General features: G+C 41.2%; 1 protein-coding gene across 3 annotated transcripts; it reads right to left on the reverse strand.

Annotated features, from left to right (window-relative positions):
• Nucleotides 1–25,453, reverse strand: LOC117475634 (protein mono-ADP-ribosyltransferase PARP12-like). 3 transcript variants are annotated; one of them, XM_034121947.1, is made up of 10 exons: nucleotides 25,016–25,453; nucleotides 18,772–18,907; nucleotides 17,270–18,020; nucleotides 17,130–17,180; nucleotides 15,998–16,127; nucleotides 15,726–15,888; nucleotides 5,035–5,155; nucleotides 4,860–4,956; nucleotides 4,681–4,753; nucleotides 1–1,382 (listed from the first exon to the last, which is right to left on the reverse strand). In XM_034121947.1, exons 1-10 carry the CDS (start codon nucleotides 25,279–25,281, stop codon nucleotides 1,008–1,010), a joined length of 2,163 nt encoding a protein of 720 aa, XP_033977838.1. In that variant the 5' UTR covers nucleotides 25,282–25,453; the 3' UTR covers nucleotides 1–1,007. The 3 variants fall into 3 exon arrangements, with proteins under 3 accessions (XP_033977838.1, XP_033977837.1, XP_033977839.1); XM_034121946.1 differs by having other exon boundaries at nucleotides 15,726–15,891; nucleotides 25,016–25,451; XM_034121948.1 differs by having other exon boundaries at nucleotides 15,726–15,891; nucleotides 24,975–25,108.
• Between the last annotated feature and the right edge of the window lie 784 nt (nucleotides 25,454–26,237).

Genomic DNA, 26,237 nt, shown 5'->3' on the forward strand with positions numbered 1-26,237 from the left:
TTAAATGTTTCTGTATATTTTATTGACACAAACTTGCTAGAAACATTGTGTTGCATATACACATTTGCATGACTGAACTGAACAACTTATTGATGATAAATAACTGTTTTGATGCGTTTCACTCTTTGAACGCACTGCTCTTGTCTTCAATAACATCCACTTTTCCATAGACAAAGACGGAATCTAAGTGTTAGTATTATTAGATCTTAGCGCTGTATTCGACAAAGTCTACCCTAGAATTGTACTAGACCAGCTGGAAAACTGGGTGTGACTTTCTGGCACAATCAAAAAAAACATCAGAATGGAAAAATATGACATGTGGGGTTCCTCAAGGCTCCATCCTGGGGCCTCTAATCTTGAACATTTGCATGATTCCACTGAGGTAATTGTATTTTAACTCAAGGAGGGACTAAGAAAAGCCAGCACTTAGCTTCAATCGGCAATCATAAAAAACACAGGAAAGGTCCGAAACGTAGGTGTAGTGATGGAGCAGCTGTACTATGAGATGGATGCTTATGTCAGGCATACTAACATGCGTACATCTTGTTCATAAGTGGTGGCTGGAGTATTCTTACAGTCTGAAGAAAATGATTTTCCTTACACTGTGATCCTCAATCTTCAATCAGTCTTTCAGTGAAATAGACATACGGACAGGGAGAAACTGTCTGGTGCTCTTTGCTTTGACTTCCTTTCGCCAATGAATACAAATTCTGGCTTGTTGTCTTTGTTTTTAGAGTGAGGAGATGGCAGGTTGTTGCTGTAAGTGGAAGACGCAAATGAGCGCAGAGCAACAGAGGCAGCATGTGTCTTAAACGAGAAAGAACTGTTTGATCAAATCTATATTTTTTTGTTTAGATTAAATATAGAAAAATATAGAAAAATATACATTGTGCCAAGTCTTATATAATAGTTTCCACGGACATAGGAAATATTGTTTGAGGCAAGTTATTTATTTTTCATTGGCTCAAGCTATAGAGTATAGATGTGAACCATTACCCTAAATTGTTTTAACTGGTTGAACGAAATACTTTTATCATTATGGGTTTGGGAGCTGTTCTTGGTGCTGGTACTGTTCTTGGTGCTGGTACTGGTATTGGTGCTAGTACTGGTGTCGGTGCCGGTACTGGTCTTGGTGCTGGTACTGGTTTTGGTGCTAGTACTGGTTTTGGTGCTGAAACTGGTGTCGGTGCTGGTACTGGTCTTGGTGCTGGTACTGGTCTTGGTGCTGGTACTGGTGTTGGTGCTGGTACTGGTGTCAGTGCTGGTACTGGTGTCTGTGCTGGTACTGGTCTTGGTGCTGGTACTGGTGTCGGTGCTGGTACTGGTGTCGGTGCTGGCACTGGTTTCGGTGCTGGTGCAGAAGCAGCAACTAAAGGGACTGTCTGTAAACACAAAGGGCAAATAAATGATTATTACCTATGGCAAAAATGTGCATAGACGAAGTATAGACCAGTATTGTGGGAGCTATCTTGATGGGCAATACAAATATGTAAATGTCAAATTTACTCCGGATCCTAATAAATAGCTAAGCCTATCAGTGTTTGAACCCTTTTTGTTCTCTTTCTTGCCTTGTCATTTTTATGGGTCTTCTTGTTTATAACATCCAAAATGAGGGTCATATCTTTGCTTGCACGTTTCAGTATTTTACCGTGAATGTATTGTTACCATCTGTTATATCTTAAGAGGCTCTATCATGCTTTTTTGGGTTTTCCTTTCCCTGTATTGTGTAGTGCTCCAACACATTAAAGGCTTCTCAATTCTCAAATTTCCCCTCCTCAACTCCTCAACTCCTCGGTCCTCCGGTAGTGACCCGGAAATGGATTTCAGCGCGCCATGTTGAAGGACATCTAATTTCTCTAAATGCACATCGAGGACCGAGCATCGAGCATCGAGGAGGCTCTCTGGAGGAGCTATAATCGAGGATACACTGATGGATCCTCCACGGCTCCTCCGTGAATGTATTTCCGGCAACAGAGATGTTTCAAAGAGTCGTGACGCACGGCCGGACTGATCTCAGCCAATGACAGCTCTGCATGCATCCCCTGGATATTATTTTATTAACTGCTTTAATCGTGACGCGATGTTTACAGTGAGAACAGCTGTGAGGTCCGTGCAGAAAGCAGAGCAGTGTACAATATATATCACTCAGTATAACAGGCCTACTCTCTTTATTTGCTTTAGTTTAGTAGATATCTACAAACAAAGAGTCGATATTTTTCTAAAACCATTTATTGCTTCACATAATAAAATACACAACGGCTGTATCCTGATATTATATGCTTTAGGAGCTGTAGGTGCGTGTACAGTGTGTAGGTGCGTGTTGTACAGTGTGTAGGTGTGTGTTGTACAGTGTGTAGGTGTGTGTTTTACAGTGTGTAGGTGCGTGTTGTACAGTGCGTAGATGCGGCGGACAGACAGGTCTCAGTTGGTTTGGTGTCCTATGCTTACTTTTAATACTTCTGTAAATAAAACTTTTGGCCCGTAATTTTAATTCCCCATTTCAGCGACCAGAGAGGGTGGGGGGGGGGGGGTGCATAACGTAACACGATCAGTCTCTGATCGTGTTACGTTATTATGATAGTGCTCTCATACTTGTTTGATTCTGAAATTGTATATATCTATATAAATATATGTGTGTGTATATGTCCGCATCTGTAGCCTGTTATTGTCTCATTATACCGCACTGTGAATGAATTAAAAGTAAATATATAAGTCGTCATGAACACATCTGTCCATCAGACAGAGGGCTGCTGTGCCTCCTGTCATCATTAATGGATGTCTCTTTAAAATGACCGCTCAGAAGAGAGGATTTCTCATTTCTCTAACCGCCTGCTGCTTCCACTCCTCTCTCCTCGGTTCCCCTCCTCGAGTCCTCCGCTCGCATCTCCTGTGGGCGGGACTAAGACACGAGGAGGGGAGTCGAGGAGGGGAAATTAGAGATTTGAGAAGCCTTCCTTGTATGTGGTAGGCTAAGGGGCGGGACATCTCTAAGCGGCTGACCAATCACAACAGAGCTGGCCAGCTAACGAATCAGAGCAGACTGGGCTCTGGTTTCAGACAGAGGGTGAAAAGAGGTGCTGCAGCACAGGCAGTATGAGAAAAATAAAGCTTTTTGAACATTAGAGCATGGAGACATGTCACAGTAGAGACACAAAATACTGATATACACCTAAACATCAGCAGGAGAGGACTCTTTAAAGTAGAGACACTACATACTGATATACACCTGAACATCAGCAGGAGAGGACTCTTTAAAGTAGAGACACTACATACTGATATACACCTGAACATCAGCAGGAGAGGACTCTTTAAAGTAGAGACACTACATACTGATATACACCTGAACATCAGCAGGAGAGGACTCTTTACATTACATTACTGTACATGTTACTTGTTAGACGCTTTTATCCAAAGTGTCTTACATACTCAATACTGTGGACAATCCCCACAGGAGCAATTTGGGGTGAAGTGTCTTGCCCAGGGACACAACGACATGCTGACTGCAGTCACGTTTGAACCTGTGCTCCCCAGATCCGAACACCAACACACTAGTCCACTGCACCGTCGCTAAAGTAGAGACACTACATACTGATATACACCTGAACATCAGCAGGATAGGACTCTTTAAAGTAGAGTCACTACATATACACCTGAACATCAGCAGGAGAGGACTCTTTAAAGTAGAGTCACTACATATACACCTGAACATCAGCAGGAGAGGACTCTTTAAAGTAGAGTCACTACATATACACCTGAACATCAGCAGGAGAGGACTCTTTAAAGTAGAGACACTACATACTGACATACACCTGAACATCAGCAGGAGAGGACTCTTTAAAGTAGAGACACTACATACTGATATCTATAAAGGCTTTATCACATTTAAAGGTAGGGTAGGTAAGTTTGAGAAACCGGCTCGAGATCGCTAGAATTTGAAAATACACAACCGGAGAAAATCTGCCACTTCCTTATAGAGCCCCTCCTCCAACACACACGAACGCGCACATGACCAATGAGGGCACGAGATAAGTTTGTGCACAGATGGAAGGCTGACAGGCAGGTAAGCCATCCAGTTACTTTAGCCGGGCCGGCTAAAATGATTGGTCGTACTTTTTACAGTATTACGGCTTCCACAGATGACATGTTTTTATGGATTTTTTGTCAAAGCACTTAAGATATTCATTGCTATCGGGATGTTAAGAGCATTCCATGGAATATAACAAAAAGTGTATCTTGAGCCGGTTTCTCAAACTTACCTACCCTACCTTTAACTTAGATACAGAGCTGTGAAATAATACAGTAAGTGATTGGCCAGGACGCATCCCTTGGGCATGCAGCATGAAACTTACTAAAATAAGATTTCATCTGAGTAACCAGACTGGCTTTTTCTGATTTCTGTTTTTCTGCTGTCTTGGAAGCTTGCTAGTGTGATTCGGATTAAACAAGGTGTAACCTGGGGATCTATATGTATGAAACTAATCTTTATGGCCAGTCACAATTGCCTGTAGTACCTGTAGTATTAGATATAAATGTGTAAGTAACTAGAAATACACCTGTTGGTGTTTTTGTGTGCTTGCATCTCAGATCCCTACCCTTCAAAGACCTGTGACCTACAAGGAGAACTTTTCATATTATTTTATATAGTCCAATATGATTGATGTTGCTGAACATTATGAATACCTTGTATCCTGTTTGAGACATCTGTGTCTTGTCCCAGTGATCCGGTACAGTGCCTGGTTGAGCGAGAGGCCTTCTGTTGTTATAAAGCAAAGAAGAATAAGGGTTAGTTTCATCTTATGGTGGTTTCAATAACAATGTTCCATAAGTTGGTCCAACATATTTTACTTTGGATATCGCACCTTGTGTTCTTTGCCCTGACATCAGCTGTAGAGACGAACTGGGGCCGTCTTTTCACAACCCTCTTTGTGCCGTACTGCTTGTTTGTTTGGCTCATGTCTGCGGAACAGAAAAAGATTATTGTACTGCTTTAATGTTTGAAACTTAAAAAAACTCCATTGCGCAATATTTGTTTACTCTGGAAACTGAGGGAGTATGCCTGTGAGCCGGCGCTGAACTCCACCACATCTTTGGCATTGTCCAGAAACTTCTGCTCCAGCTCAGCACTGCCAGTGTCTGCTGCGCCGTGCCCACCAGACTGAAACACAGAACAGTCCATTCCTCACAACTCTGCTGAAGGGGTAGGTGACCAATCAGGAGCCAGATGGTATGGTATGCAAATAGACTACTGCCTAATCGCCAACAACAATAGATCAAATATATACTGTCAACTCGAATGTCAGTCAAATTACATTATGAGATTGCATCTCATAATGTGTTTATAAAGAACAGTGCGGAAACATCACTTGTTTGCGTTTTCTCTAAGAATTAAATGATACCAATCTCATGGTTGCTTGCCAACTATAAAGGTAGTCCCAGCAGCCATTTGATGTATTACAAGCAAGGGCCAACCTCAGGCTGTAAAAAGTGAAGCAAATGTTAAAATCTCCATTGCTAATGAAAATAAGTCTATTATATCAGACCCTGATTCTGACTGGATTCATTACCTCTCCGTAAACATTGCAAACATGAGATTATGGTCTCAATCGGAGGGATTCAAGTCAGCTGGTTTTGAGTTCATGAAAGTTTGTAAATTGTAGCATTTTGGTCACCTCAAAATATCATATTCAGCGTTGGGTTCTACGCCATAATTTTGTGTCACTTCTGGTCCCGCATTTAACAACTTCGAGACCCTAATGATTAAAAAAAGGGCTATAAAAGTGTTCATACTGAGTCGTTTTTTTTGTTATGTTTATTTATAAAATAAATTATATGCTGATTTACAGACATCTCTTTCCCAATGTAAGACAATAGGAAAAAGTATTTTTTGGCCGGGTGCCGTCACAGGCTGATACAGAACTTGTAGTATTTTGGCCACGAAAACTCGCTTCAACGTCCGGTGCACTTCCTGTGGGCTTGGTGAGATCACAGTGACTACATCCAGGGGTTAAATTGGGCCGGGGCTGTCCGGGGCTCAGCCCCGGCACATAGGATGATGCTCTAACGTCATCACCCTGCCGCAGCACCGCCCGGACTCCGCTGCTCCTCTGCGGCTCCTCCGTGCAGAGAGGATCTTTGACACATCCAAGACTGTGATAAAAAAAACAGCCAGTCTCCAGATATGTATTATATTGAAAATAACTAACTTTCTCAGTTTTTATCATGAAAAACCACAGTGATTCATGTATTCAAAATGGCATTTAAAGGGTTAAAATCCTATAAAACTATTACATATTTGGTATTTTTGATTAAGGCTGAAGTTGCTTTAAAGATAGAACCCAAAAAAGTGGTGAAAAAAACATTTTAATATAATGTTTTTATCAAAGATTTTGGCAGTGGACATTTTTGTCCCGAATGGTCAATTAGGGTAGTCAATCTTTTACACAGTGAATTACAGAACCATTAGAAAATGTTTATATATCGAGAAAAATAGCCTTGTTACAAAAAAATCCTGCCATTTGCAGTAACACAACCAAAGTTATTGCCAAATTAAAACGTGAAAAATGACCCAATTGGACAAAGTGATACCGGACGTTTAAATATCATGTTTTAGGCGCGGGCTGATTTGACCACGGATCACGGCCGACACAGGACCGTCCTCATCTGCGCTCTTATTTTTTAAGACAACTTCCGGTAGCAGAATATGAAAAAAATTGTGTTTTTTCGTTTCTGTTTACCCATGGTTTTATTTTTTGTTTTGAGAAGTAGAAAACGAAAATCATCCAGTTTTTTAAGTTTAGTAAATCCCTTTTTGACCATGATAAGGAAAAAAAACGAAAATTAAATATCCACTCGTCTTTGAATATCCTTTTCTGAAAATAAATCCAATGACCAAAACATACACTGACTGTTTTAGTTGATGGTAGGCACATTGGACAGAACCAAGATCGCCTTCTTCATGTTTCCAGTCTTAGATCAGCTAAGCCAGGGATGGGCAACTTGGATGGTGGTGGGGGCCATATAATTTATGTACTGGCCACCAGGGGGCCGCAGATTCACTTGGAACTCACACACACACAAATTCCATGTATTGTATAATTATTAACAAATATACTAAGTCTGACATCTTCATTGACATTTTACAATCTTTCAGGGAACATCCTCTAATAAGCTCACAAAACAAATATCAGTTCACAGAAATGTTATTTAATTTGTACAAGTGGCATGTTTGTATTGAACAGGTTATTTAACAGTGGAATACAACTATTTTAAACTATTGGAAAGCACGGGAAATGTGTGTGCATCAAGATTAAATATTAAGATGACATAAACATGAAGTCATGAACACTAACCCAGACATTAGTTGTCTAACTTGAACCTATCCCTAGATTCCACCGGGTCCGTCTGCGCCGCGTTGCGGTTTTGGTCCGGCCTCCTCCGGCGTCATACCCTACCAGGCGCGTTTCAGAAGCATTTCAGAAGCGGAGCGTCTTGCCTGCCGGCTCGCAGTTTTTGTTGATTTGGGCATATTTCCTGGACAGGCTACTTTGTACAGACAAAGTTAATAATAATTGTAATATTCCAGTTATAAACGACATGAATCAAAGATGTGTTGCTGTATTTTAGTGGCAAAAAAATGCATTCGTCATCATAATTATATATATATATATATATAATATATATTATATATATAATTTACACAGTGCCTGTAAACCGGAGGAGAACGCTGGCATTTATCTTCCTACTTGAAAGACTACGGAGGGATAGGGTCTGCAAAATTAGTTTGTGTGTGTGTATATATAGCTCTGAACGTTCCACTTCCTGCCTGCCCGACCTTACGTTACGGCTGCGCCTCGACAAAAATAGGATTCGATCCTAATTTTAGAGGAGCCCTGCGCCGAGCCGCTTCTGGGACGCTTCTGAGCCGTAACGCGCCGCGTGTGGTGGAATAGCACCAAGCCGCAAACTCTGGGGAAGAGCCGGGACGCCAATACGGAAGTGCCACAAACTGCAGTTCATATATTGGCCGATAGGCGATGACTGCAGAAAGGAGCAATTTCCATAGACCCCCATGTTAAAATGCTCAATTTCACAGCAGAAAAAAAAACGTTTCTAGCCCTGGCTGCAATACATTTTATTATGTATATAGTTAGATTCCACCTTCATGATTATGAATCTGTGAGTGAATTGTTTTCTAACATGACCCTTTTATTTATATTAGGTCTTAAAGTTTTTGCATAAATTAGGGCGTGGTCACATTGAGTGACAGCTCTGTCAAGTGACTGCTGCTGTTAGCTTCTTGTCTCTCTGCTAGCTGCTCCGTCTCCGTGAAGCTACAGGGACTCTGCCTGCTGAGTTCATCCAGGGAACACAACTTGACCCCGGCCGTGTTTGTTTGTTCTTCATGCTTATATATCGGACTATTGTGACTCGCTCTGCGGTTAAAACAGACGGTGCATGAATGCCGTTTTGCGGTAAGTGAAATTTGAGTACTTATGTGTTTATGATTTTAATCAGCTACGTAATGAATGTTAAGGCTTGGGTTCGCGTGTAAGCGAGTGGTAGCTCCATCGGTGCTAACGATGCTAATCGTAGCCTCCAAGTTAACTTAAAACCATAGACCGTATATATAAAGGTTAAAACGAAATAGACAAGTGTTAAGCGTTAAGTGGGATAATACTGGAGAACAAAAGGCTTCTGTTTGAGGTTGATAAAATAAGGTCATCCTTGTAACTTAGAGAGATATTTTATTATGTAGGTAGGAACTGTATGCATCGCTAAGGTTAATTTAAATTGGCTATGCTCGAGTATGTAGACAAGCTAACGTCGAAGTAGTGTATGTGAAATCAACCTCACAATAAGATGTGTGTATATTACAATTATTAATGTCATATTTCAAGATGATTACTTAGATTACAATATGGTTGGTTGAGCTGGAGTTCATTATTGAGCTTACACGTTAACATCACAGTCATCTGAAGAACGAACCCAAACCTTGTTGTTTTTATTAATTGCATTACCAAATTGGTATCAAATAAACAGTAAGCATTGGTAACACAACTTCCAAAGTTACAGTAAAATAAAAAGGACCCTGACTCGGGCAATACACAATCCAACATGTTCAACAGAAGATAATCAGTTATATTGTTTGTACACATGGTACTTTACATATATATCTGTTTGTTTAAAGTGTGCAGGTGATGCAGACAGGATGGACCAGAGAGTGAGAGACAGAACTGGACTCCTCACAGCAGTGAACTTCAGCACAGGTACAAATACTCTTTTTTCATACTGTACAAAGAATCAAGAAAGATATTGGTTTAAATAAATGAAGTATTGACTTTAATACACTGCTATACATTCCATTAAACAATACTAAATACTAGATCACCTACACATCAGTGAAGTTGAGGGTTTTTTCCATGCAAAGGGTTACATTTAGATGTTAACAAGCAATATGACTGTCAGCTTTCTAATTTAAGGTATTGAAGGCAAAGATATTTAACGCATAGTGACAACTGCTATTTATCTCTCAATATTGTCTGTAAAAACGTGGTAAAAGTTATTCTTTCAGTGAGACAACAGAGCAAGCTTCTACAGTTGCACTAAGTTTTGATAACAGTTAAATATTATTTTGATAATAAAATACATTTCAATGTTGATGAATTTCATACTGTTCATTCATAATCTGATTGTCTTTGTAGCTCACTGTTGAAATAAAAAAAAACATTACAATTACAAAATAATTATATCTACAGCCCCTAAACACAAACACACCTCTTTCATAAATAACACACTTGTTCTGCAATAATATGTTTTATGTTTCCTGTAATTTTTGTTCGGAAAGGACATGCCTGAAAGACACAACTCAGCATCTCCTCCTTCTCTGAGGGTCAAGAAGAACATCCAAGAGGAAAATGAAAAGCTGATGTTATGAGATGTTAAGACCAGTACAGGACATTCACTAAGAAACTACTTTTATTGTGAAAACACAGTCAGCTGATCGAATGCACCTATTTCCACATCTACACTCCATCAGCTGATTATTTCTATTTGCCTCACTTTATGAGCTTCACAACATGTACCTTGTACTGCAGAGTTTGCAACGCAAATAAATGGGGCCAATCTTCAGTCGGATGTGAATGTGTAATCTAACATTTTCAGTCAGAATAATGGACAAAAGGAGTGCAAATACAAATTAAATTTATTGAAATGTGAACCAAAAGTTAATCAAACATGTTTTAAATAAAAAGCACATATGGACAGAAGGTGTAAACCTATTAAATGTATAAGTAAACACATTTAGTCAAATAAAGTGACAGACAAGGCCTGTGCAGGTGGTATCAGCTATGCATGGGCTCCTCCATCAGGTCTGATCCTCCTCACAGAGGAAAGACCCTCAGTCCTCTCCAAACCAAACCAACAGACTGGACGTCCATCACACGGAGGTTTCTCCCTGAAGTCTCTGCAGCTCTCTGGACACCACACTGTCTCAATCCATCCACACTGAATATGAGAGGGGAAAAATGAAAATAATAAATGCTTTAGACAATAAGAAATATAAAAGTGAACCGTTGAGTTGCTCAGTTTTTTTAGATTGTCAATACTATTACTGTATAACTAATATCTCAGGTTAAGAGGCACCTTCAAATAAAGATTGGTCTTTAAATACATTTTGTCTTTTGAATTGTTTGTCTAAAGTCAAGGATCTAGAACTGGTACTTATAGTTTTAATGATACAGTCTGGTTATAATGCTGTTTGGAGGAGGCCTCACAGGTAAGAGCACTAACTAGCTATCATCACATGCACCTTAGCTTAACTTAAAAGTATTAAACGTATAATTAAGTGATGGCAAAATATAAATAACTAATGTCATGCAAACATATTAATATTTGCTTGATTCCAGTGTTGCATTTAGCACATTGCATACAAACGTTAAGGGATTTTAAGATTCTGAAGTATTATGCTAAAAACTCAACTTAGATTATTATTTATAGTTTTGCTGAATAGTCTCATGTCCGCTTACCTTAGAAACGTACAATGCGACGGTAGTGTGCAGATGGGGAGCATGTTAGCTTAGCTTGGTAGCTTGAGCTAGCTCTGTTACTTCCAGCTCGGAGGCAGCAGGTCCCGCCTCGGCTCCGCTTCTCTTTGCCCTTATTTGGAGCAGGCGGGAGTGGAACTCTGACGCCACTGTTGAGCCGTTAGTGGCCGACTCCGCCTACTAAGGGCTTCTCGGCAACTCTGCAGAATCCTATGGGTGACGTCACGGACCCTAAGTCAATTTATATATACAGTCTATGAATAGCACCCATTGACTAGAGTGGCCGCGATCGCCGTGAGCACCGCGGCGCAGCCGTAATGCTGTGTTCACACCGGACGCGATGCGACGTTTGGGGGCGGCGCGATTACATGTAAAGTCAATGCAGAGACGTGGACAGACGCGAATTCGCTCCGACGGCGCGCATGAAGCGGTGGACGCGGCGCGAATCACACGATTGAGGCGATTGAACGGTGCCGCGTTAAACGCGAGAGTTCAATTTTTTCAACTCGAGCGTCAAATTCACATGACGCGTTCTCGCGGAAGCCAATCAGCGGTGAGGATCTCAGCCGCCGTCACTGACGTTCAACCACACAACATCAGCCGTTAGCTGTTAGCAGTTAGCACACAGAGCTCACAGCTCCTCATATCCGTTCAGAAACTGGACAAAAGTTAAACAAGTACAAACCACAGACTGTCTGTGTCATGGTGAATACAGTCGCTGCTTATTTATGTCTGTAGGCCGTTGTTATGAGTGTGGAATGAGCATATACAACGTTAGCTTAGCCTGGTTGACCCGATCTTCATTCAGAAAACAAGCATTTTAAAAGGTGTTTTGCCTGCCGTCTTGTCTGCAGACTTGTCAAAGCATTAATTCATGGTTGTTACTAACCGGTATCAGTATGTTGTTACTTCGGCATCATTTAGAAACGTGTATTACAATTTAATCACCGTAAAATATGTTCATTTGTTGTAGTTGTAGCTCCCGAGCCAGCGCGTCTTGTTTGAATGATGCGAGTAAACACAGCTGGCAGCCGCGGTGAACCTCCAGCGTTTAGAGCGATGCGATAGGAGCGATTAGAGCGAAGCGAATAGTCGCATCGCGTCCGGTGTGAACGCAGCATAACGCGCCCGTAACGCGCCGCAGCCGGACCCGGTGGAATCTGCATTCCCCTTATTCCACAATAAGGGGAATGTCAACACAGACACCTGTCAACCCGCACTCTGCTGTTCCTCAGCGCCGATCCCCCTCCCTCTCGCTGAAATGATGAATGAAAAGCGTATAGTAACCATAGATAACACGGCAGGGTCCGTGACAGTTTGTTTTCATCTGATTTCAAATAAACATAGTTTTGGTTTTTAGAATATTAAACTTGTTTCGCCAAATTCAGATGACAAATACAACTTTGAAGCTTGTAATTACAAGTGGTAACTTAACGTCACAGCAGGCATAACAACAGCCGGTGTTTCTTGTGAGTGTTTCCCCGGGAAACAAACACAATACACACAAAAGCGTCACAGATTATTTCACGGTATTTGGCTGCCGAACAAAATAATGTACGCAGCTCACGACGTAACTAGGAGTCTAGTGGACGCATGCGGCCCCCGGGCCGCCATTTGCCCATCCCTGAGCTAAGCTAACATATTTGCGTAAAGACATAATTGAGTAGTATCAATGTTTCAATCCAACTCTCTGCAAGAACGCACATATGCATATTTTCCTGTTAACACTTTTAAACCTTTATTTCTCTATTCACCACTCTAAAATAAAGTCAAATGTATGCCATTCTGCTCAAATCTATGCTATGCTAACCTCTTTCCTCAGAGATGCTGCACGTGGAGCCATAAAACAAGAGATTACAATCTAATTAATGTGAAGGGTAGCATTTCAAGCTAAGCTATTCAAGAGAAAGAAGGAACGTCTTCTATAAACCAAAAACAGGACAAAGAAGGTAGTTAACACATGACGAGACCATAGGCTCGTCTCAATACCCCTCCTCGACTCCTCTCTTCCCCTCCTCCGGGACTTGACCCGGAAATCGATCAAGACACGCCATGTTGAAGGACGTCCCAATAGAGTGGCGAAGTCACGCCCACCTACTTCCGGGTAATGGGACCTTATTTCGGAAAAATTATGCATTGAAGTCAATGGGGAGAGAAAACGTATCTTTCGATCCCGTTTGAATTGTGCCATGAATTACACATATGATGTTTGTCAATCTTAAAAAATAATTTCCATGTCAAAAAAGTCACAGTTTGTCGTAAAACTGTTGAAATATAAGACTATGAAAAATACGTAACTAGAAAGACTACAAATCCCAGAGTCGCGTAAGTGATGTCACAATTGTTTTCCTCCACCATTCAGATACCTAAAATCAGCGCAATATAGATATAATCTATCTATATGGCGCTGGCTAAGATAAGATAACTTTAACAAGATGCCTGTGTGCTTAGTACCAGGTTGTTATTATACCAGCAATGGGTCTTGCTCGTTCTTTTGCTTCCCGTCTGATGAAAGGACCAGGAGTGGCTTGATCAAGTTAGCTACCTAGCTAGTAGCTAGCACGTTAGTTAGCATTACAGCCTTGTCATTTTTATTAGCCTTAACATGAAGTAACATTAAGTAACCCAAAATGTTAAACAGTAAGAGTAGTAGTCATATTTCGTGAACCCTTTGAATAGTACTGTCACCGGTGTGATCATTCTATAATACACCATTTAAGCCCGGGGGAGAAATGCTAACGCTAACGTTAGCATCGGCGATCTTCTCTACTTCATGCTATCTGCACAAATGGTTGACATTAAACATTAAAACGACCAGGCAGTTCAGAGAGAATCAAAGGAAGGCAGGCAGGCAGCTTTGCATGACATTCTTCAGGACGTGTTTCATTCTGGTGATAGTGAGGATAGTCAATCGTTTTGTTGACAAGACAGTAGTGACGGCCATCTTGGTGACGTGTGTTGTTGACCAGAGATGTAGTTCATTGAGCGTTTCACACAAACAAATGTGTTACTTCACAGTTTTACGACACATTTTTTTTTTTTTGACTTGCAAAATTATCTTTTAAATTGACAAACATCATATGTGTAATTCGTGGCACAATTCAAACGGGATCGAAAGATAATCTTTCTCTCTCCATTGACTTCAATACATAATTTTTCCGAAATAAGGTCCCATGGAGGTCCACCGGAAGGGGAGGGACTTCGCCACTCTATAGCTGAAATGCACACGGAGGAGTCGAGGAGGGGTGAGGGAGGAGGGGTGCGGGAGGAGACGAAAGGGAGGATACACGAGAGCAGACTACGCGGAAGTGTTTTCACTACTCGCGTATAAAAGCCCCGCCCCCACCTTCACAGCTGGTCGATTTCAAGAGAGGAAAACGGAGAACTGGAAGAATGAGTGGAAAAGCGTCACATAAATGTCTAAGTGCTCACAGCTCCGTGGGAATTATTATGTGCAATTAATTTCTTAAGGTTATACTAACAATTTAAGTCATGTTTAATGATCTTGAACGTCACTAAAACATAGCTATTAAGAAAGCTATTTCATAAATGGCTAGATCTTGATAAATAACAATTATTTGTTTTGTTTTGTGTTAAAATATTGAGTAGTTAAATTATTTAAAATGCACAGTCCTGAATGTGGGTTTGTGGTGAATGTGGGGATCTACAGGACACACATGTTCAGAGTAAAGGCTTTCACATTATTATAATTATAATTTTATTGAAATGTACATTTTACACCAAAACGGAACACAAAAGCAGGACCAACCATCATACATTGAATTCCTTGACTAACAAGAGAAAGATTCATTCATTTAAATACATATTTAACAACAAATGGGCCGGTTCTAAGGGGTTATTCAGTTAAGCCCGATGAGAGGGGATACAGCTGTGCACATGTCATCATTAACAGACGTCGTTTAAGAGTGACGTTTGAGTGAACGAGGACATCCCAATTAATACCTGAGGACTCCTCTGTCCTCGCGTCACCTCCTCGTGTCTCTCGCTCGCATCTTACGGAGGCGGAGCTAAGACGCAAGGAAGGGACGCGAGTGAGGGAAAGGAGGAGTCGAGGAGGGGTATTGAGACGAGGCTCATGAGTGGGAAGTACAATATTAAGAAGGCTAACATTATGAATTCCACTTAATAGCAAACCTTGGAAAGGGTCGTTGTACGCTTGCAAAATGTCACTGAAATAGAGGTAAAGTGGCTATTTTTTGCCCATACCAGCTTTACTAGCTTAGCTTTCAGAGGCATGTTGTCAGTATGCATATCCTCAGTTAACCATTGGCTTCCACTGTTTGCTAACTCACTGTTATCTATGAGGAACTGTTCCTATGTTCACAGGGTTCTTATGGCAGAGTTATGACTTCAACCTTTGATCTGCCACATGTAATGATCACATCATTTACACCTCGATTAGCTGCTATCTAATGTAGGGCTGGGGAGACTGAAGATCCGTATTGCAGAATATTTTCCATATGGAATAACAAAAAGAAAGGCAGAATTTCTATAAACATTGATAAGAGGAGCTTTAACAGAAATAAGAAATGTAAAGCTCATCAATTCACGTCAATCGACAGGTGCAATGTGTTCTGATGTCACAGTATTTAAATTCCTGTCATAAACGTATGTCTAGATTATAACCTCTAAATCACACTAAAAAGGACTCCAGTTACTCACATGTGAAGCGTACATGTTCCAGGCTGCACGCTCATCCTCCCAGTACCAAACCCACTCGGTGGTGTGGAGGAAGCTGACATCCACCAGAGAGTTTGAGGTGGAGAGTCGGCGTACTTTGTTCGCTCCTTGGGTCATCGTGTCAAAGTGCACAGGCAGGCTGCTGCTACTGGGAACAGCAAAAATAATCATTTAATTTCTACGATATCATTCATTTACACCACGGAATAACATCTCCTAAAACTACAGAAACCATTGATGTCAGTGGAGAGTACCTGTACGTGTTCTTTGGGTCACAGTAGTCCTTCTCAATGGTCTCATTATCAGGCAGGGCAGTCCACTGATCATCCAGCAGCACCTGCCATCTGTACGGCATCTTGTCGTGGGCTTTATAACATAGCTCGTCTGAGAAGACATGGTCAAGAGGTGGGCAATATGGCCCAAATTATTTTTAACTCTTTGATTTTTTCGTATCATGGTAACACTGGGTGTTTCTCAATCTCGAGTACGCTTGCTTGGTAGCACATGTCTTCCGAGCGTCTTGCTTTAGAAGCGAGGCAAGAATACTTCCTGGCATTCGGAAAACGAAGAGTGGAACAGGCGAGCAAGTGTGCAGGTGTGCGTCATACGAGAGGCCCCGCCTTACATTTTCCACCACAGATTTGGGGAAATTGGTCCGTGCGCAAAGCATTGTGGGGATTTTAAGACCGCGGAGTCTATACATGTGCAGCCTCGACATTTCTCCAAACGAAGTACGCCGGGCTCGGTAGAATTCCAAGTATGCTGGACATTGGAACAGTACTTCGGCGGCATTCGATGACGTAGTATGCTTGAAATAGTGGCTTTGGAGCAGCTTTACTCGAGATTGAGAAACACCCAGTATATATCACGATAGAGTAATTATTCTGTAACCATAACTGTACTTATTATTATTTAACATATAAATAATAGCCTTACTTTAGTCAGTGCAATATAAAGAAATAAAAACAAATATAATCACAATTTCTGCTTCAGTACAACAAAAGGATTTGCTCATATTTATTTCAAATAGCTGACAAAACACTGTCAGAATATGTAGTCATGTTACAGAGTTAGTCTCGTTGCCAGTCCTATTGTGAATTTGGAAATGTTGAGTACCCCAGAGTTTTATGTTAGAAATGTATAGTACTGGTCTCCAGCACATAGAAACGGCTGAATGCTAACCTGCATATGTTGGGCAATTTGCGAAATTAGTATAGGTTGCAATAATTAGCATGAATTAACATTATAGCCTATGCAAGTAATAGTTAAAAAATGTGGTCTTGTGGGTAATTGAGGATACTGAGTCCATTTCTGACATTTTCGTAATAATCAGTATAATGATTACTGTTTCTGATAATGCTCTATGATGTATCAATGATTACTCACCCTCATGTTTACAGTGTCCTTTGATGAAGAACATGCATATCTCAGTTTTATCTAAAGGAAACAGACAGAGGTGGGTTATAAAGCCGTTCCATTTCAGACAGCTCTTTCAAAAACACTCAATGAAAGCGGGCGTAGTTTACCTCTGACAGGAGTCAGTCTTCTTTTGGCTCCATCCTCACTGTTTGCGTCGTCGCTGACAGACTCAGGGTCAGCAGTAGCCCGGCTCCTGTTCAGCGGTTGATGGTTGCCCCTGTCTCCACCTCTCCCTCGGACAGACGCTGAGGTTTTATTCAGATTGGGATTTCTGCTCTTTCCATCGTCGCTGCTGGCATTGGTGTCGTTGGCAGCAGCAGAGACGTCGCTGTACGGGGAGGTAGGTCTCTGATCTTCGCTCAGGCCATCTTCGGTGTACAGATTAAAGGTTTCAGGGTCAGCAAATATGTCATCAGTGGAACGGGTCGACTGGTTGCCTTGATTTCCTCTGTTGCCCAGGTTGCCTCTGTTCCCCCTGAAGCCCCTGTTGCCTCGGTTGCCCATGTTGCCTCGGTTGCCTGGGTTGCCCCGGAAACCAGCTCTCCCTCTCCCTCTCCCTCTTTGCCAATCTCTCTGTGGAATCAGACCATCGGCGCCGCTGGCATCAGGTTCGCCCTGTCTGTCGGCGTACTTCAGAGCCATTATGTTGGCATAGACAAACCTCAACGAGGGAAAGAGTTGGTCCGGCACGCCTCTGTAAGACAGGCTCTTTTGTGGCTGTGGAGCGGTAAAATCATGGTTCTTGATGCAGCTGCAGACGCTGTTCAGGTACTTCTCACAGATGTGCAATCTTCTGCAATTATCGCCCTCTTGACACAGGCCCATCCGCCCACCACCATTGTTGTAATTATAACATATCTGGTGTAAAGAGGAAAGGTTGTTACAATCATGCAAAGAAAAAAATCAAGGAAAAATGTTGTAAGCTACAACAATACATTTAATTATTTTAATATTAAGGATCAAATGTAAGTCTATAGAAAGCTGATACAGAATTAGCTTGATGTAAGGGTTGAACCTGATTCTGTCCTTTTTATTCAAATCAGATTTGGCCTTTCATTACGAAGAAATTACAATTTGTTATTTTCTTTTTTCTGCTCAGTGGTCAGTCGATGCTGGTTGTCCCTGGCCATTGCATTTCCTAATGTAGCGGTGGAAGATGGGCTTGGAAGGGCCGGGTGAGGGGGGTTATAACAGCCTTTATCTGGACTTTGTCACTTCCTGGGACTGTGGACTTATTGCTCGCTGCGCCCTCCCCCCTGTTGGGAGGGACTGGGCATCTGTTGTGACTAACACAGACCCAGTGGAGGGATGTCCTTCAAATATAGCTTACAATGTGAATTATTTTAGCGAACACTCCCTCTGCTTGATAAGAAATATAAAGAAGTGTATACTGACAGATTCTTTTTTTTTAAATGGATGATTCGACTCATGCACCTTTGCGAGGGTGCAGACAGACTAAAGTTAGGGACAGTTTCAATGTTGGCACTATATCTTGGGACCTGTTGATCAGTGCTACAAATAACCTTTTCTTTTCCACACCTGGCTGGGCCAACATTCTGAATCAAAAACCATCTGATCTGAGAAACGTCTCTGGATGAATCTTCTGTACCTGAGGCAGGAGCCAGGTGTCGTTCTGCAGCAGCAGGGTGCACAGCTCGCTCCGGCTCAGGATCTCCAGACCATGCTCAGTCAGCTTCGCTGCATTGCGGACAGAGTCCAGGCAATGGGGGAATCTGCATCCAATCCTGTCATCAAAAAACACAATCCACAGAGTACAATCATGAGTTTAAATATGAAATATAGAGTTGTTATGGAAAACAATAAAAATGGAACAACCATACATTTCATTCAAGAACAATGACTATTGAATGATGAATGAATATTATTGTTGCATTACTTTAAAAGTGCAGAAGGGTCATTAACATTAAACATTAAACATTAAATTGACATTATATCCACCATCTGACAAAATATCATCACAATTTAGTAAATAATTAGGCATTTTAGGAAATGTATTTGTTTACGTTACATGTCACTTGTTAGATGCTTTTACCCAAAGCGACTTACATACTGTACATACTGGGCAATCCCCACAGGAGCAACTTAGGGTGAAGTGCCTTGCCCAAGGACAAAGCGGTATGCTGACAGCAGCGGGATTTGAACCAGATCCCCTGATCCGAAGATCAACGCACACTGAGCCACAACCTACTTGGCTCAGCTAACCATTTACTTTCTGATCATAATACAATGATATTGCTCTCATGGACAATATGTGGCTCAAACCAGAAGCTGGTAATCATAGTTTAGCATAAACAGAAATGTCCTTTTATTCTTTTAAACTAACAGGGACAAGAGGGATACGTAGCAAGAGCAAGAGACACTGAATGTGTTGATGTCAGCCGTCTGCTGAACTACTGTAACACAAACCACTACACTGGGAATAGGATTTATAATAGGAAATATCGCGGAACATGTACATATACATGTTTCTGTTCAGAGCCTCTCTTTGTAAGGGCATTTATATATCACACATACTTTATTCATTTCGGATGCAAAACAGCTGACAGATGACCCGGAAATGCTGATATTGATGGCTGCTGCTGTTGCTAATCCTCCACAGATGGCCAGACTCCCCAGAATGCACGGCACTTGCCATTCCCTATAGATGCCAATACATCTAAACACTTGATCTTTAATGTTACTTTATTAAAGTATAGATAAGCTGCAATTATTGCTCTTTAGAAGTGGAGCCCTGATGAACGCATCTGTGTGCTTTTTTTGTATTTGATGTGTAAAACGTGGAGATGGCAGCAGTTTGTTCAAAGTGTACATGGGAGCTTGGTGGACTTTTTGTCACTCAGATCACTATTGGGCCCCGTTGGTGGGTCCGTTTGATATGATGAAGGCAATCGAGCAGTCTTGACTTATTTTGATACTGAAATCTTTTGAAATTATTTGAATAGAGTGTATATTTTGGGTTTTAGAGCAGTTTTTAAATCTTTTTTCTGAAGATTTTAAGGAGCCTCTACACCTCTACACTCACTGATGATGTCACGCACTCTAGCCCTGAAGAGTCTGTCCAATAGACACCCGGTATAACATCGAAAACGGCCTGAAAATGTACCTAAACGTTGAGAAGTAAAAAACTGCAAAAAGATATAAAAAAGCTGAATACTAATGTAATAGCTGAAGGTCTTGTGACCATTGTAAAGTTGGAAGGAAGTCTCTAGCTGAAAGTATGTGGAAGGAGTAGCATTTTTCTCAAGGTGTAGGTAAAAGAGGATCTGAAGGGTTCTCCCATTGAGTTACATGTTAAAAAAAGAGTTTAAAAAGCTGAATATTTAAAAAGTTGAAAAAGTTTTGAAATGTTTTTAAGTTTCCCATCATGTGCTGAAAAGGCTGAATATTTAGATATTTGAATAGTTTCTGTAGCTGAAAGTAGGCTGAAGTTATTTGACGGCATAAAATGGGGGTGAAATAAGAAGATTAAAGAAACAGAACAACAATAGTGGAATGCTGTTGCACAGCATTGACACTAATTATCTACACACCATATTTAGCTTGTAGACACAGGAGTAAATGTATAAGCTATTTTCACAAAATCTCAGATAACACTCAAGTATCAGTATTGTAACTTTGAATTTACTTAAAAGTCTAAAGGACCCTCATGTCAATGTTTTAAAACTAGCCTGTAAGCTACATTCTCTGTTGACCCCGCTTCACAATACACTCAGTATTCAAATTTGATGTGAATACTGAGTGTATTGTGAAGCGGGGTCAACAGAGAATGCACCTTCTTCGCAAACTGAACTCTTTCTCTGTCAGGCCTTTCATTCTTTGTCGTTTTTACCAAGCATTCATTGAGAGCCTTATTTGTTTTTCTTTTACCTGCTGGTTCCATAGCCTTACACTGAAAGACAGGAACAGCCTGAACAGCATTGTTAAAACCTGCTCCAAGATCATCGGCGTGAAACAGAGAGACTTAGGCCCCACTCACACGGGAACGTTTGCGTTTATGCACAGTATGCGTATTCAAAAAAGTCTTCCGTTCACATGCATTCGTTTCATTTAACGTGTCTGTTCAAACGAGGCCGCTGGAAACGCTGTAGTACATATGCCGGGACTGTAAGTGGCGCTGTAACTTCCGCCAAAATACACCAAAAGCAGCGAAGAAGAGCAGCCCGAGCAGCCCCGCAGCAATGTTGCCATGGCTACCCTTCTGTTTAAGCCCCGCGGTGTATTTAGCAACATGTAGTTCATGTAATTCTCCATGTCCACTTGTTGCTGATGGTTGTGGTAGAGGAGCTGTAGATTTTGCACTAATATCTGTAGCATGGTCAGTAGCAGTAGCACTAGCAGTAGCTACTGACAGGAGGAAGTGTGTGTGGCGATTGCTGGTATTCAGCGGGATATAGTAATTTCCTCAGCATATGGATAAATGCAACGGGAAGTTAACTGAAAGAAACCGAATCTGTGGATATTGCATCGACCGACCAAGAAGCACGTCTCTGTGGAGAGGACACGCTCAGAAAGAGAGATATTCTCTACAAACACCGGGTGAGATCCTCCTTTGTCAATATAATGGATCAATGCATGAAATCTGACTCTGTTTATTTTGTTTAAGGAGTATATTGGGCGTTAACAATTCTGGTTTGCATTTTATAATATTATTTCATTCAAGAACCCCTTGTGCGTTTAATTAACACAGCTATTTTTGATAGTTGCTACAGCAGTGAGCAGGAGAGGTGGGGAGAGGTGGGGCTATCGCTATTTTTTCAGGAAATATTCGTATAGAGGTGATTACACGGACTCGGTTGACCCCCCAGAGCGTTTTGTTTGCAAATCTATCCACCTTGGGACCCGTTATCGTTTGTGGGGTCAGTTTCTATCGGCCTCGTGTAAATAATAGGGCTATACGCACGCGAAACTATGCAGATACAAGCAGTTTTCTCCTCGTGTAAACGGCGCCTTAAATTCCTTCTGTAACCTACAGCATTCTGAACTCTCCAGGTCATGTACTTTCACATGAATTTCGTCTGTTGCCATCAGGGCGTAGATATGCTCTACCTGATCAAAGGACTAATCGCTTTTCAAAATCATTCATCCCTTCTGCACTCAAACTTTTTAATTCTTGAAAGGCTTTTAACTTGATTATTTATTTATTTATTTATTATTGTTATGCTATGAACTATTTATAGTGTAAATTGGAATTATCCACATCTGTGCTCCCGGGTGTATCTGTGTGTGTTTTCTTCTTGTATGTTCCTGCCTGTGTACATGACATAAACTGCTGCTCATAACCAATTGCCCCTTGCGGGATTAATAAAGTTGTTGAATTGAATTGAATTTAATAGTCTGGCGCATTTTGATGACAGCGCCGTTGGCAAATGTGAACTTGCAAGCCAAGCCTCAGGGAGTTTCTTCTGGGCTTCACTTTATGCAGAAATTAATTGGAAAGAAATTTGGCTGGTTGGAAATAAATTGTTTCACAATGATAAAGTTAAAAAGGTATCACTTAAACATTTTACATACAATATATCCTTTAAAAAAGTCACAAGAGAGTCAGTGGCGGCCGGCCCATAGTGGCGCTAGGGGCGCCGCCCCCCCTCTTCCCACATTAAAAATAAAAAAAATAAAAAAAAATATATATTTATTTTTTATTTTTAATAAACAAGGTAAATATGATATAATTGGTATCAGTAAAATGTATAATCTACAATAAAATCTCGTTTAAAATTGTGTTACGATGTCTAAAGTTACTGATAAGTCACATGTTTCCTGCCTGGCCTTGCCCGTGTATCATTACTCCCTCTCGCCTGGGCGCTATGCACAGCGCCCAGATGAGAGTGCAGCAAGTGCAGCAGAAGACAACTGTTGCTATCTTTAAACTATGCCGCCGAAACATAATTTCAGCCAATCAGCGTCGTCAAATCTGATAGTCACAGGGCTCCTACGTGAGCGCCCGGTGCAGTCTGTGAGTTGTTTGGACTCGTATCCAAGGAGACAAAACAGGAAGCTGTCATACACTCTGGAAGCTACCATTAGCAGCTAATGAAAACTCCGTTTTTGACATAAAAATGGAATTATGGATCATCAATCATTTTTCAAAGTGACAGACACATTGGATTAACCTATGGATTAACCTTGAGCTGCGTTTTTCTCGTTTTTGATCAGAATTGTTATTCTGCAAAAGGTGAGCATATCTCCATGTTTTGCTACCTAAAGCTACGTTGTGTGATGTCTGTATTTGCTTCCCCTGTCGCGAGTTCTGATCGCTCAGTGATGATACTTATATTTCTAGAATTTGTGGAATCTCAGCTTGTAAGCTTGTTTGTGCATATCCGATAAATATATCGATTGATTTATACCTAGAGTGCGTTAGCATTTTTTCGCTCAGGGCTCATTTAGACGCTTCTTGTGAGACTTGTGTTTTGTTTCGGTAAACATGGTTCATATCATCAGTTAGATGCGTTTCCTCTGAGTAGGACACATGAATAGTTTATTACATTTTAAGAAGCCCTGAGACACAGTTCCGTGAGAAAAAAAACGGGGGAAAAAAGCCCCTTAACAGGTTAAATGGGAATTAAATCAGTGTTCCCAAAGCCCCGGTGTTCTGCAGTTTGTGTGGGCATACTGTACTGTTGCACAGTTTATGCTGTAGAAACTATGTCCAGGACAAGGTGTTTGGAAGTTTTGGAAGATTCATAGCTCTAACCACACTGAAGTTATGGAGGTATTGATCAGTCTTCTCATATTTTTAAGCCTCAAATTGTCCTTCCCCCCCTCTAACATCACCAGAAGTCATAATTTAAGGGGTCTTTTCTAAAAAAAAATTAGGATAATACTAGGGGACCCCCCTAGTATTCTTTGATCACCATTTCCACAGCCCCACCTAAAATATTTTCCACCAGCCGCCACTGAAGAGAGGTTTGAAATTGATATTGACTATTCTGGAATAAAGGGAAGAAGAAAAAGAAAAGTCAAGAGTGCCTGAACGCACCACGTGCTGCCTTTAAAAACAGGTAATTCAATTATGCAAACACATCACATTAATAATAACCCTGAACAACCCTGTGGTCTTTTCTCTGTTAGTTGAATCGAAATAATGTTATTTAGGAAATCAATCACTTCGCCTCAATTCCCAGAAGCCTATCATAGTGCATTGCTAAACCTTTAAATCTGCTCTCTCCCCTTCCTCAGTTGTCATCTCAGCTGACTCAACGCAGCCCTCCTCCACCCCTTCCACCTTCCTTTCTTCTAAGTGGCGGGCCAGGGCATTCTATCAAGGAGAATACCTTGGTTGAAGGATATTCTACCCAGAGACCCAGAACAATATTGATTGGTTGCATTTCATTTCTAACACAAAACCACTCAAATGCGCAGTGCATGGACCGAGAAAGACAAACAAATCAACGTAACACTGTAATATTACAGATCAACAACACAGATACGATTGTCATTTATTCATATTATTTTCATTTTATTTATATAATTAAATAGATTTTTTGTTTTATCTGAGTGTTCCTGGGTATTCTCTGAATACCTTGAAGGCCCTGACGTTTCACCACTGCATTACATGCATCTGTGTATAACACAAATAAAAGATTAACTGAAAAATAAGTGACGAATGAATGCAAAATCCAGGATTCGACAACCCAACCATCAAAAAGACAACATAGAATAGCGGACTATACGTTCAAATCATAGACTGTATATGGTTCAAATGCGCGTTCCCATGTAAAGGGGTGCATTTCACGACGGGGGTGCATAATTTGACACAACACCGGCAATAAATATATAGGCTATTGTTACATCAAAAGAAAACTTGTCTCTCCTGGTTGAACTGTGTTTACCACCGACAGGATCCGGTAAGGAGGAAGTTTTTACACAGGTCCAGCCCAGTGCACGCGCCCGGACAGCCCTTCAAGTGGCACAGCCTCAGCCGGGTCCGCGCCACCACCTTCGGCTGGTCGAACGGAAAAACCAAGGCGAACTTCTCTCGGTTACTGAATATGTCATCCGTAGCGTCGCCTGAGCCGAGGTTACACCGCAGCTCCTCAGTGTCCACTGATCCCTGATTAGCGCAGATAAACTTTAATATTTCTGACTCTCGCTCCATTATTGTTCACCCTCTTCCTGTTGTCCTGCTCCCAGCTGAACCAAACCAACCAGACAGCAACTGCAGCTCGGTATCATTTCTGATGGTTGGAAACCGAAACTTAACTATTTTCAGCCAGCAGGAACGAATGCTGTAATGCTGCCCTCCTAATCTGGAGGGCGTTGAAGGGTTATATGACCACATGCCGTCCTGTATTCATATCAGTCAACATTCTCACGGCGTTTACACTAATTGCGCCGCATAAGCGCATAATAGTGCGCCGCATTTGCGCTTCAGATGAGGAGGTGAGGCCCCTTCATAACTGCATGAACCCGTATGGCACAATACAACTCAGACTGGCTTACCTGCACGTCAATCAAGTGGCAAACGCCATAGTAAGGATGGATGTTACTGCTAACTTCAAAAAATATATTAATATTCTTTTCTTCTTTTTTTTTCAATGCCATGCGATCTACCCACTATACCTTTGCGATCGAAGAATAGAGGTCATTCCTTCTGGAGAAATGTAAGAACCTTGGAGAATCTGAAATAGAAGCAATGAATCTGTGCTAAAGGCTTGTAGTGGACTATGTGGTGGACATGATCATTATTATCTGTTCATTTGTCAATCATCATAGGTAGTTGGTTTAGCACAGTGCACCATCTATGGGGGGGGGGGAATTGCTCCAGTTGTTTGAGTGGAAATGACTTATTGTGCAGCAGTTAAATCCATTTAAAGCAGTGTTAATGTTTTTTTGGACACTGGAGGGTAGCGCAACCTGCTTTAAATACAACGGTGGAACTTCATCAACCAGACCTACTAAAATGTTATAACTCTTTAAAAGCTCCCTCATGGTTTCTGCTAATGGCGCACAGTTTGTCAAGCAGACCACACGGCCACGAAAAGCTTAAATATCCCTTTTACAATACACTGGGGCAATTTTAGAAGCCATTAACATCAATAAAGAAGAACACTA

The sequence above is a fragment of the Trematomus bernacchii genome, unplaced genomic scaffold, assembly GCF_902827165.1.
Source record: "Trematomus bernacchii unplaced genomic scaffold, fTreBer1.1, whole genome shotgun sequence".
Classification (NCBI taxonomy): domain Eukaryota; kingdom Metazoa; phylum Chordata; class Actinopteri; order Perciformes; family Nototheniidae; genus Trematomus; species Trematomus bernacchii.

Bases quoted from the DNA above. Each gene is read 5' to 3' on its own strand.
- LOC117475634 (XM_034121946.1), bottom strand. From the start codon at position 25,281: ATGGAGCGAGAGTCAGAAATATTAAAGTTTATCTGCGCTAATCAGGGA. The intron at 16,128-17,129 runs GTGAGTAATCAT...ATGTCTTCTCAG, and splicing joins AGGACACTGTAAACATGAGG to ACGAGCTATGTTATAAAGCC. The intron at 4,957-5,034 runs GTAAACAAATAT...TCTGTTCCGCAG, and splicing joins ATACTCCCTCAGTTTCCAGA to ACATGAGCCAAACAAACAAG.